This window comes from Kogia breviceps, chromosome 10 (genome assembly GCF_026419965.1).
Source record: "Kogia breviceps isolate mKogBre1 chromosome 10, mKogBre1 haplotype 1, whole genome shotgun sequence".
Lineage (NCBI taxonomy): Eukaryota > Metazoa > Chordata > Mammalia > Artiodactyla > Physeteridae > Kogia > Kogia breviceps.
In genome coordinates this window covers 11661214-11674586 of record NC_081319.1, presented here as the reverse complement: position 1 = coordinate 11674586, position 13373 = coordinate 11661214, and the positions used below count along the sequence as shown (strand labels likewise).

The 13373-nt window shown below is 50.8% G+C and overlaps 1 protein-coding gene across 10 annotated transcripts in view; it reads left to right on the top strand.

Moving 5' to 3' along the window:
- Positions 1-13373, top strand: part of ITPR1 (inositol 1,4,5-trisphosphate receptor type 1) — a 327850-nt gene that overhangs the window by 262252 nt on the left and 52225 nt on the right. For all 10 annotated transcript variants that reach the window (XM_067043583.1, XM_067043582.1, XM_067043578.1 and 7 more), the window contains 5 exons: positions 437-547; positions 2766-2861; positions 5358-5480; positions 6460-6564; positions 9471-9663. In XM_067043583.1, the coding sequence (XP_066899684.1) occupies positions 437-547; positions 2766-2861; positions 5358-5480; positions 6460-6564; positions 9471-9663 (628 nt within the window). The remainder of the gene's footprint in view (positions 1-436; positions 548-2765; positions 2862-5357; positions 5481-6459; positions 6565-9470; positions 9664-13373) is intronic.

Sequence of the window (13373 nt, the reverse complement as noted above, 5' to 3'; positions counted from 1 at the left end):
TTCTGATATTACGTGAATTAAAACTTGCTTTCCAAACTGAAGCCTTAAGCAAAAGTGTGCAGCACGAAAACCGAGTGATGTAGAGAGAATGCAACACACCTCGAAAGGGGAAAACAGCACTCAGGACCCAGAATCAGTCACACACCATATTTTCCCCTAAGAACAAAAGCCCACTGCACTATTTGGATTCGATGCGGCCAATTTATCAGTTACAGTGCATGGGGACTTTCCTACTGTTTACTGTTAATTCTGAAACTAGAGACTTTCATCTGTCTTTTATTTTTACCACTTTCTCACGGAAAATTTGCTGCTCTCCCCTAGAGACATTACTAGGACTGGCAAGCGTTGTGCTGAAATAGCAGTCGAGCCTGCTGGCCTGTGATGTCTGATCTATGACCAGCGTTTGTGTAATGTCTGCATGTGTCTCTTTCCTCAGAACTGCATAGCCACCCACGAATCCAATGGCATTGACATCATCACAGCCCTCATCCTCAATGACATAAACCCGCTGGGAAAGAAGAGGATGGACCTTGTATTAGAACTGAAGGCAAGTAGGGATTGAAAGCAAAAGACGGGAGCATCTGGAGACCCTTTTGTGTATTGCCTGTACACGCGACGTGGTCACTGCCCTGAAACTAAATACTAAAGACAGTTCTTTTAAAGTAAATGAATGATCCACGTTGCAAGTTCTGAGTAAAAGGCAGAACTTCAGTCTTTCCCCTCCAAATAAGGTCTTGGGACAGGATACCAGCTTTTCCACTCACAGGTCACATGGAATGAGAAATCATCACTGAAAGCTGAGAAACAAATTCGAACAGCATCCAAGAACTAGCAGCCTTGATTCTGAAAGCCGCAGACGGAGAAAGAATGGAAACTCCATCCCCTCTGTGGTCTCTCATCTTTCCCCCATTGAGGAGAAAGGGCCAGTTGAAGAATAGTACAGCTAAAAACTATCTAGGACCAAAAAAAAGTTGAACTTTTTAGATTATCCGGCAACACCTTTTTCTGTTCTGTGGTTGATTTAGCAGAAGGGTGGTTCATAAATGTTGGGTTAAAATAAGGAGAGTTAAACTGTCCAGAATCGTGCCTCTGGGCCTCTGATGAGTTTCTTTGCATCGTGTACAAACAGTGGATGACAGACGACTGATGTAGAAGCACCCTTGACATGCTGACTCCCTCTGATACCAAAATAGTTTGATGGGGTGACGAAGCTTAAGCACCTTGAAGCAGTGACTTCAAGGTGATTAAGCTACTGGGTTTGCAAGCCAGCCTCTGGGATGTTTGAGAAGCTGATCCACTACTCCCGATGTTGGTTTCTTGAGTGTACCAAGAAAATTAATTTTAAAAAATATTAAAAAGTAAAAACAAATAAACAAAAAGCCCCTCATTTATCTTAGGGCGTCCAAAGTTTCAGTCCTGAGAGTCAGACTTGCAGCTCCATCCTGGCGTCTAAAGTATATTTCGAAATGTTAGCCTTACTGAGCACATTTCCTTTTCACCTGTTCCCATGTTGGGGCAGGTTGAGATCTGCCCTCCAACTCGCCCCCGTTTGCAGCACTGGGCACTTTATCACTGTCACAGGAGAGCCTGGACCTACAGGGTTTAGCTGAAAAGCCGATCTGTATTTATGGCCTCAGTGGTGCCGGAGGGCAGAAAGGTCATTAGGGAAGGTGGTAGCACAGAAGCCCACAGGAATTGCACAGTTACTTTTATTTTATTTTATTTTATTTCAAAATGAGTGTCCAAACTAATAGATGGTTTGGGTGTATGGTTTAAGTGGATTTTTTTGGTGGGGGTGGCAACGACTATTTTTAACTCCTTTGACAAATCGTGTTGTGGAAGTGACTTGAACATCATTCAAGCTCACATCCCTGGCTACCATTTATCAGAATATATATGATGAGAGCCTGAAATAAACTCAGAATTTCATGCATTCCTAATCAGCATTTCAGTGGCTTTTTCAACCACTAATCCGGTAACCTGAAGGTTATTATAGAAACTTCTGCCCTGTGAAAAGCCACCTTTTGATAGCACAGCAACCCGATGGCACTGCTGTGATCTGTGCTTGGGGAGAAAAAAAAAAAAATACTGCCCCCTCTCACCCAACAACTTTCGAGTCCTATACCTGAAGAAGCATATGGATTATCTTAGGCCCGGGGCGTAAAATGAACTCGAGTCAAGAAGTACAGGGTGTGGGCACACGAAAACTTTGAATATAATGGGAAATTATGGTTTGGCTTGAGTATGGCGCTTCCCTGGGTCACTTTCGTTAACTGGCGTCGCTGTATCTCATGATAATAGTAGGGGTCATGAGAGCTGATAGCTCTGTTTTAGGACAGGGGGAGAATTACCTGAATTGCCTGCCTTCTCTGACCTGCAAGGCTGAATCACAGTGTTTATAACGACTCCCCACCCCCCGGAGGCGTCGTGGGTCTTTGTATCAGCTGCTTTCTGACCACTGTCATGAGGGTCCCAGTGTACCCACAGAACCCATGTTTAAATGTCCGCTAGGACTTGGACCAAGTGACATAAGGGGGAAACTGTGCCCAAACCAAGAGGTGTCTCTTTGACCCCAGTCAGTTTCTGCGGACATGTTTTTGGGGTGTCAAGTGGCACATTCTCAGTCTGGTGATGCCCTTGACCCCACGCTCTGCCGTGGGGCAGAGTGTCTTTAGCCAGGACGCAGCAGCTGGTCACCCATGGTTCAGGCCGGCTGCCCCCAGGGGCTCCTCTTCATTTCTTTCTCCCTTTGTGTCTCCAATTAGAACAATGCATCCAAGTTGCTCCTGGCCATCATGGAGAGCAGGCACGATAGTGAAAATGCCGAGAGGATACTCTATAACATGAGGCCCAAGGAACTGGTGAGTCGGACGGCTGAGCCTCTGGCCGTGGCACTGCCTAGCATCAGAGCTTCACTTGTGGCAGAGCAGGGCATCTGCCTCCTCGAGCTTTCTCTACGATGCAGAAGTGCCGAGAGAACGTTTGATTCGGGCCCCTGCCTAGGGCAGGGAAGTGAGCCCTGTGTGGAGTAAGTGCCCTCTGCCTTCAGCACAAACATGCATGGAAGCCTCCCTGGCCTGTTTCCCTTGGGGGAGGTGGCACTGGGACAGGTGTGGGAGCTCGGCGGACTGGAATTCACGTCCGTCGCTCGGCCCTTTGCTGGGTCGCCTTGGGTGGCCCTTGAACTCACTGAGCTGCACTCCCCTCTTCCCTAAAAAGGAGATGATGGTAGCAGCTGGTCCAGAGGGTTGCTTTGGAGACAAGACAGATGATTCCCGCCGGGCCCTGCGCACGGTGCCCGCACACTCAGTAAACCCTTGGAGAATATCCACGGTCTCCTCTTACTCCTCATTCGCTGCAGCTCCGTGCCGCATCTTCTTCCGGGGCTCAAGAAGTCACATCTCTTCTTGGTGCCCATAGTCTGGGCAACAGAAGGGTGTTTTGGGGGGTGCTGATGTTTGGGTTTTTTTTTAAAAAAGAAAACACCATCTTGTTTATATTTGGGGGGTGATATTCACAATTGGCTGTGACTTCCAGGCTGGGAGTCTGTGCTGCAAACTGTGAGACAGCAGCTCTGAGACGCTGCACCGAGCTGAGGACGGAACTCTCTATTTGGACTTTTTCCCACGCAGATGAACTGTAACTGACAGACCTAAATGAGGGCACTAAAACTTTCCTGCCCCCTGGTGACCCAGTGTGCACTGGGGGCCAGGCTGAAGTCCCTTTATGTGTTCCTTTAAATAAAGTTCACAGCGAGCCCAGCTCTTTGATCTCTGAGGTCAGGAGTGAGTTCTCAGCCTGAGATGGAAGTCCTCTCCGAGTTTACGTAATGGCTTATGTAACTGGGCTTGGGGGAGGCTGGGATCTGTCGCTCCTGAGTAGGGACAGAATATGACTTAGCAGAGACCCCGCTCCAGTTCCCAACGATCCAGAGCACACCCCATCTTGGGTGGGGGACCTGGCAGCACCCCGGTCTCTAGGTGCCACTGACTCCCGGGTCACCCCCCTGTGGTTGATTAGCTCCGTTCCCGAATCTCGAGGGAGAGTCAAAGGCTTCCCGGCGCAAACGCGGTTCTGAGCATGCGCCTAGCGAAGACGCTCACGTGTCCGGAACACGTGTGTACATTTGTGTGTGCACGCATGTGCGTTCAGGCTCCCACGTCCCGTGCAACACGTGGTCTGTTCAGTTTGGTTTTAGAGAAGCGAAGGGAAGACAAGCTCAGAGAGCGAGGGTCTGGTCTCCAAAATTACTTCTAGGGCCTGACCTGACGTCAGTACAGAAACGTGCGGCCCTCTGCCCTGCTTGGTCTTGGATAACGAGGAGCAGTTCAGAGTCATGGCCTCGAGGCGATGCAGGAGGCGGAAATGCCTTCTGAGTCATCCGAGAAAATGATTAATTTTTAGTACAACGTAAGGGTTGAAAGCATTGTGTTCTTGATCGTTGAACGATTAAATCTTGAATGATAGGTTCATTTGATAAATACTGGCCGGGCCCCGCTTTGTCCAGGGCGTGTGCTGGGCACCAGGGAGGGACTGAGAAACGGGCAGAGCCAGCCCCGCCCCTGGGGGAGCTGAGGCCGGTGCCTGGGAGCAGGAAAGCCGGCACTGAAACGCCCTGGGAAGCGTGCTCTCGGCGGGAGACAGTCGGGGTCAAAGCTCAGCTCGCTGGCCGTGTGAGTTTCAACACGCCTCCTTCCTCTCTGGGTCTGCTTCCTCATCCATAATCAGGAGGAATCTTTGACATCTCATCAAATGTTTACGAGCATTAAAGTTTCTGAAAGGATGAAGATACTAAGCACATAGAAAGTGCTGGGAGATGTCGCCTGTTAGTGGTATTTTCTTCACGTGCAGTAGACTGTGAGAGACAGGGAAACATGTGGAGTCAGGAAAGAGTTGCATCAGCTATTCCTAAAGGCAAATGCTTTCCTTTTTAGTTTTTCCTGAAATGGCGGAGGTAGGGGATGGGGAGAGTTGCCAGAATGAAATGGAGAGAAAGGGAAAACGTGGCTTCTAGCCTTTGTTTGTATCATATCATTGTTTGGAGGCTTCTTGGGTTTATTTTTAGCCATTGTCCCGTTCCAAAGTAGAAGGGCATGGGCCAGCCGCAGAACGTCTCGTGGCCTAGCGAGAGCGAATGGGTTCCCGTCTCATTTCATTGAAGGCTGATGGGTGGTGACTGCCTGCAATCATCCTGAGAAGGATTCTGAGGCTGTGTCCACGCCTGCTGGCCGAGCGCCCTGAGGCTGACGAGCGGTGTCTGCTCCAGCAGGGGAGACTGATAGTATGCATGCTGTCACTGCCAGTCCTACGTGGCTCTTCCTTGAAGCAGGGACTCTGTTCCCTGGCCCTTCTTGCAGGTGGAGGTGATCAAGAAAGCCTACATGCAAGGCGAAGTGGAATTCGAGGATGGAGAGAATGGCGAGGACGGAGCTGCTTCCCCCAGGAACGTGGGACACAACATCTACATCTTAGCTCATCAGGTGCCACCCCTCCCCACGCCCACCTGCTGGACAGGACTCCATGCTGTGTGCCCTTAAACTGACTTTTCCTTTAAGGTTTCAGCCTGAGCTTGTTTGGGTTCGTGGCAACGGGTACTGCCAGCCACCTGACCAGATGTGCCGAGGTCCAGGATGCTTCCCTTGCCCGTTCCCGTAGGGTCACGTCCTTGGAAACCCCACGTTTCTTCAAAGCGTTCGCGCTGAGCAGTGACACTTGGATAGTTCATGTCTGTGTCTCAAGACTGTTGAAAGGAGTCTTAGTCTTTTCATAAATATTGATGAGTCTGTCTTAACCATCTAAAGAAATAAACCTCAGCTGCCTGACCAATCGCACTTGGCAGTCTTTGGGAACTTGTCATGGTGACTTCTATTTGTTTGCATTTTGGGGGATGTAGTAATACTTCCTACCCTGGCACCAAAATGCCCTGTTTCGTAACTCTCTTCCCAAGTGGCCGGGCTTTTGCAGACACTTCTTCTTTCTGGAGGCTGATGTGTGTGGGCAGCTGGGAACTCTGCTGCAGGCTGACACTTCCTGTCCCTTTCACCTCTCTGAGGTAGAGGAGTTTGGTAGAAAACAGTGATGGGATTGAGCCGGAGGTTGGTAGATCTCTGCCCCTTATCTCCTCCATTCCTGGCATTTAGCCCCTGAGAGGTCTCGGGACATTCCGAACGCAGGCTCCGTGGGGCTGGATGGAAAACCCCATCTCCCTCCTGCCTGGCTAAAGGGATCAGGGCAAAGCGGGACCTCGAGTGGGCGTGCGCTTTCCACGCTGCTCTGCCAGAGCCCAGAATAGTTGCGGTGCGGCGCGCCCCTTGATGGGGAGGAGCGGTGCCCTCGCCCCCTTCGCCCTCCAGCTTGCTGCTGGTTACTACGCGTCTTTTATACCCAGAGCTGGAAGGGAGCTGTGTGTTCCTGTTGAAAAGAGACACGACTCCCCTGGTTTCTGTATTTGTGTTCTAGTTGGCTCGGCACAACAAAGAACTTCAGACCATGCTGAAACCCGGTGGCCAGGTGGAGGGAGACGAAGCTCTGGAGTTTTACGCCAAGCACACGGCCCAGATAGAGGTAAGGGCAGGGTGAACTCGGCGCCCGGGCCTGCGTCGAGGGCCTCCGGTGTGGCAGCCCTGGGCTGGGGCTGGCGTGCAGTCATGGGTCGGAACGGTGAACAGGTCGTGGGAAGCTACGGTGCACCGGGGCCTGCACTCAGCGCTAACAGCCAGTGACGGCCAAGCCGGGCCCGAGGCCTGCGTAAGGCCCGGCAAGAAGGCAGGTGAATCCGCACAAGGAGACGCGCCATGCATCCTGACAGGGCCGTGGGGACAAACGAGGCACCACGAGACGGTCCCCCGGAGGGACCTGCTGTGGACTGTGGTTATCAGAGAGGCCTGTTCTGAAGAATGGTGTCCAAGCACAGACCTTCAGAAGGGTGGGAATGGACAGGCAGAGCCGGAAGGCAAGAGCTTGGCAGACACGGGGAGGCCCTGAGGTGGGAGGTGAAGGTGAAGGATGTAGGGAGCTAGAGGGAGAGCAGCCCGCGATCAGAGAGGGAAGACAGGAGGGCCCAGAGCCTGCAGGACCGCGTCCGCCATCCTCCGAAGAAGTCTGGACTTGACCCTCAGAGCAGTGCAGAATCATTGCAGAGTTGTACACCGAGGAGTGATACGACCAGATCTGCCTTAGAGAAAACACACACAAGAAGCAGAATCCTCTCCGTTTCGCAGCTGGGAAGAGTCTGAAATAGGACTCAGAGAGGCTGTGTCATCTGACCAGTTATCACTGTCAGGACTGGAATTTTCACCCAAGTCTGGCGCTGACCACCGAGCCTGTGGGTGCCTTTCAGGTTACCTACCTTGCCTCCTGGCAGTCGAGAGAGCGCAGACCTACGGGTGCAGGCTGTGGGCAGGAAGCGATGGCGTATCTGTCTTGTGTGGCTAATGAGGAAATGCACAGACTCAGTATCAGCTTCGGGGCAAAGATTTTGAAGGACTCACGGACTCCTTTGGGCCGTGTGAAGTGTTCAGGATGGAGTCTTGTAAGAGTATATTCTCACCCGCTGTCTTGGGTCTCTGGGCTGTCCTGCTAAAATGTGTCATCTCACTGCTTAGTTGATCATGACAGCGTGTGTAAGCACATATTCTTGATTTATGGCTAACGACCGGAAGTTTGTCCTCTGGAGCCCTTAGAAGATGAGCTTCAGGTGTTTGCGGTGTGGAATGTCAGAGGAGAAGGAGCCTTGGAGATCACCGCGAGCTCCTTGGCTCCCAGGGGAGCGGGCTGATGCTCGAGCAGATTAAGAGGTGTGAATGAGGCCATCCACCGTGTTAGATGTGGCAGAAGGGCCGAGTTCTGATTCTCAACTGTAAGTTTACTGAAATAAAGAGGCATGGATCAATCTTAAAGGAGAGAGAGAAATGGCCAAGCAGGGTGTCCTGAGCTCTTAAATCCTGTTCCTGGGCGGCTGCCCGTACCTTCCAGCCTCCCAGGGAATTATCTATGCAAGGCAGAGAGCGCTGTCACTCCCCGGGGCTCTTGCAGACCCTTGTGCCTTCACTCTGGTCACTCGGGCCAGGTATCCCTGGAGTCCGGGCATCGGTTCTTGCCAGGAGGCCTCCTGTGTCCTCCTCCGTTGCCTCCTGAGCCCAGACACACTTCTGAGATCATGTTCCCGCCGTGTAAGGGGGTGCTGACCCCGAGCCCACTTGACGGTATCAAGCAGGGCGGCTCTGGACAGTGGGAGACTTCAGACTGTGGGCGCACCCGTGTCACCAACTCCCGCACTACAATTCCAGTTAAATGAGGTTGGCTTATGAACCACAATTAGTACGATAAGGAAGCTGCCATAAGCTGATCTCCAACTCACCTTTGGAAGCCGTTGGTCTCAAGATGACGTCTCCCAGAATTTATGGAGGCAGGGCCAGGGGAACCTGCCTCGTTTCTGAGAGTTTCGCACTACAGCTTGACCTGAGTCACCTCTCTTGCTGGGTTGGGAACGGTGTTGGGAGAGAGATAACCAGATCTTCTTGTAGAGGGCGTGGGCCCTGGGCCTCACCTACTTGTCCAGCCTCTGGGGAGGAAGGATAAAGGGAGGCCATGCCCCTATGATACTGCAGCCCGCACCCCTTTGGACACCTCTGCCCCCACTCCCAGGACTATGACAATGCAGTGTTGAAACATTTGAACAATCTCGACCAGACGGCTCTCTCTGGGGACTGAGCCCATCTAGGAAGGGCCCGGGGAAAATCTGTGCGGTGTCCACCCCGGCACCCAACAAAGCTAGTTTAAAGAGCGGTGAGTTCTGCTCGGCCAGTGTGAAATGGGCATATTGGTTCATGCATCGCTCATGTTAGTTGCCGTGACAAGTCAGAGGCAGGAGGTCACTGCAACTGCATAAACCAGTGATCCCCTTGTAGAGCTCCTATCTAGGAAAAATAACACAACCTTGCAATCTGAGAAAGGCCATTAGGTGAGATTTGCAGCACAGCCTAGCGCTGCACTGTTCAGTAGATCGCCGCTGGCCATGTTTGGCTATTTACATTTAAATTAAGTATTACACTCAGTTCTTCAGTCTCCATGGCCACGTGTGACTAGTGACTCTCCTTTTGGATGGGGCAGGCACACAGTTACAGAACCATTCCATCATTACAGAAAGTTCTCTTGGATATCCACAGCCCAGAGCCTCATCTGAATGTGTACACAAAACACGCTTTAAATTGTTCCAGGTAAAACTTAGTCACTAGTCAAAATAATGGGTCTGAGGTTAGAAAAATACTTTAATAGACTTACCAAAACTGTTTTCTTATAGATCTAAGAGATACAGCCCAGTCTGAGAGCTACAGAATCACAGAAGACTGGGTCCAGTCTGTGTTGTGCTTGATCTTTGATACTGGGCCCGTGGCCAGTGCAAAGATCCTTAGTTTTGTGTTGGTCTTTGAAGATGATGACTATTGAACCTCATCCATTTTTCCCCCTAGATTGTCAGATTAGACCGAACCATGGAACAGATTGTTTTCCCCGTACCCAGTATATGTGAATTCCTAACCAAGGAGTCAAAGCTACGCATATACTACACTACAGAAAGGGATGAGCAAGGCAGCAAGATCAACGATTTCTTCCTGCGATCCGAGGACCTCTTCAATGAGATGAATTGGCAAAAGAAGCTGCGAGGTAGGTCAGCAACGCCTCCAGAAGCTACAGAGACACGCGGTCCTGGGGTCTCACCCGGCGGGGCTTGATGGTGGGTGCGTGGACCTCCCAAGTAGGAGCAGAGCTGGTGTGATTTGGGATTCTGTCCCCCTCTGGGCACCTTTGGAGCTGATAAGTGTGCTCCAGCCTTAGGGAGGCGCCTCCCCTAAGGGATTGCTTCCTGCCGCCTTTGATCCGATCCGCTTGCAGAGCTCCAGGGAGAACTTGGCACGCATGCCCTTTTTTGGTATCCTGACGAAGAAAATAAAAGGAGCGGAGAACAGGCGAGCCTGGCGCTCACAGGATGGTACATTTGAGCAGGAGATTCAGCCCACTGGACTGCTCATTTACTAGCCCACCTGCTCGGAAGATGCCCGTCTTCCCCCCTTTTATGGGGTGGCTCGGATTTTAGACCCTAGTGTCATTTTTTTTTTTTTTTTTTTTTTGCGGTACGCGGGCCTCTCACTGCTGTGTCCTCTCCCGTTGCGGAGCACAGGCTCCGGACGCACAGGCCCAGCGGCCATGGCTCACGGGCCCAGTCGCTCCGCGGCATGTGGGATCCTCCCGGACCAGGGCACGAACCCGTGTCCCCTGCATCGGCAGGCGGACTCTCAACCACTGCGCCACCAGGGAAGCCCCCTAGTGTCATTTTATAGGCAGTGGAGTCATCGACTGTTTGAGATGCGTCCTGGGTCACCAGCGAGGCCCGTGGCAGAGCCCAGCCCGGCGCGCTGCAGTGACTCATCTAAAATACTTCCGTAGGGCTGTCCCGGCGGGCTTCTCCACGCCCGGTTTTCATTAGGGTTTTAACGTGATCCTGCAGCGCCGACAGTACGCTACGCACCAACTGTTAGGACCAACTTAGAGAGGATGGTGCTTTATTCCTGTCTGTCAGTCAGGAGCCTGGATTTTTATTTGAAACCCTGGGTTGCAGCTGCAGCTGTGATCACTGGGGCTCCTGCTGTGGTGAGCGGAAGCTGGGCTAGAGGTCAGTTTCTGGACGCTTTTGTCCTCTTCCGGCCCCACCAGCCTGGGCCGGCACAGACCCGCCTCCTTTACTGCTTCCCCTGCACTGCTTTGCTGCCTGCCTCCCCCGATTCGGTTGGTGTCAGAGGGGCTTGTGCAAGCTGGCCGGCCAGGGGGCGCTGTTCGCACCTCGCCCCCACTCCATTCTCCCTGATCTCTAAGGGGCATCTCATCGGTCCGGCACTTTAAAGCATTAGCGTGTGTTTTGCTGAGCCAACCCATTCCTCACCCAGCCCCATGCCTGGTGTCTGGACCACCTTTAGCAGAACAGCGTGCGTGTCCTCCTTGGTGTGGCCCTCAGAAGGCCTAGGGGTCAAGTTGCCCCACTCTCGGTGTGTCCTCGTAGCCACTGTGGGCTTGATCTCAGCTCCTCCCGCTCAAGCATCGTGAGTAGTGTTGAAAGTCTACACAGCACCATGCTTGGGCGGTAGGATAGAAAAGATACCCAAAAAGGTAGACATACATCCCATCTGTCGTGTATTCTTGTGTTTTCAGCTACTCCATTAAATAGAAGGGAACTTCCTCTTATTTGTTGATTGTGCTCTTCACTGAACTAGTCCATAGTTCCAGCTTTAGGGGATGATCCAGAATTCGTGTATCCAAACCTCCAAAATAGTTACCAGAATGGTGATTTCACCCTCACCAATGTATGGGTCTGCTAAGTACTAAGACTGGTCAGATGTATTCATTCTCTCAGAATTGTGTTATCAAATAGGTATATAAAATAGGCTCTCCCGTGGGGCTTGTGAACTGAAAGGTGTTTCACCTTTTATGATGAGGTGAGATACCTTGTCAGCCTGGCGTAAGAGGAAGCCCTCAGCCCCAAGAGGTGGGAGGTCTGAATTCCATGCTCCTTCCACCACCTCCTGGCTCTGTGGCTCTGGGCAGATGACTTAACTTCTTCTAGGCCCTCCCCTATAAAGTGGGGGATTAACATTACCCGATTGTTTGATTGATTGCAGAATGGCCATCTCATCATTCCAGGATTTACCTTCTCTTACTTAGCCTGTCTTTGTTTCAAAAACAGTTTTTGTTTCCGTGAAGCTTAAACACAGCTATGGCTGTCAACTGAGAGATTTTAATTGGCTTCATAGCTTTCTGCTGGTAAGAGAAAAATTGAAAGTAATAACTGAATTAAACATGATTTGCATGTTTAGGAAGGGGAGAAATGTACTCAGAAATGCATTTAAAATGAAATATATTGTCCTCCCTACGTAGCTTATTTCTCTTCTAATAAATCTGCAGGAAAGATTTCTCTGGCTTATTCATGAAGCTCCTCTTCCTTTTCCTGAAAGTATCACAGAGAATCATCTGTGCTTTGGAGAATCTGTAGCTAGGGCTCAGGTACACAGTAAGGTCTGTCTGAGACTCGGATTGCGTCATCTTTTCTTCTTCAAGTATTAAGATACTCAGGTCCTGTGCTCTCTTGAAACCCTCTTCCCTGCTCTCCTCAGCACGCGCGCGCGCACACACACACACACACACACACACACACACACACACACACCAATTCTGTGTGTTCACATCCTCTGTCCACCGTGCCTCTCTGACATCTTCTCCCGAGGCGGAGTTGCATGTGCTGACACTTTGTTATGTGGTATTATGTGGAGTTTACCCTCATGGTTATTGCACTTATCAGAGTAGAGCGGGAAACTCTCTTGGTACAGGCACATGGAGTCCAAGTCCTCAAGCAAGCCCCAGTTCCTTAAAAACAAACAAACAAACTAGGGAAGAGAGTTACCAAGGGATGCCCCAGGTGCAGTTATTTAAATCGCCCTGCCCATCTGCGATCACGGTACCCTGTCTTCTTGCACCTGCGTAGATCCCCAGTTGACTTGAAGGACGGAATGTTTGTTCATATTCAGAGTGACACCACAATTGAAGTACAGTGTTAGCCTTATGAAAGTAAGATTTGTGAACTGTCTGCCGTGCTTGAAGAGCATCATACGGCAGCTACTCTCACACTTAGTGTTGAGAGCTCCTCCGAAGAGAATTCTGGCTTACCCGTCACTGAGCCCTGCCGTTTCCTGCCTTTTTGTCTTTTAACTTCTCACGAGCCTGTGATACATACACTGATGTGGGGAGGATTTTGTAAGTTCCCGTGAAACCATCACCCAGCTTCAACAGTTTTCAGCCCTTTGCCTTCCTTGCCATGTGTCTCTTCTGTGCTCTGTGGAGTTTTCATACTCAGATCAGAAATGGGCTTCAGTCCCAGAAGAAACACCAATAGCCATTGTCTACAGAGCGGGTGATTTCTCATCTTAAATTTGCTTTGGCAAGTAACTTACGAAAAAGTCATTCATTAACTATAGGTGGGACTGATTCCTGGTCGGCTCCTCCACTGAATGGTGACATGAGCCGCTTAACTTTGTCCCTGTCACTGAGCCCAGCGGGTCTCTGAGCTGCGGAGTGAGATCTCCATGCCTTCCATCCTCTGCTGGGCCTCAGTTTCCCTCATCTACAAAATGAAATCTTTTAAACTAGGCGATGCTTATAGCTCTAAAACTCTACAGTTTGGAAACATGGCCTCTTACCAAGTGCAAACATGAGATGAGCAGTTATTAAATTATCCAGGGCTCTGTTTAATTATGCCATAACTTTATTTTGGATAGAAGTTTCCAAAGGCTTGGCTACTGCTCTAGGCATCGTTCGAGAGTCACTGGATT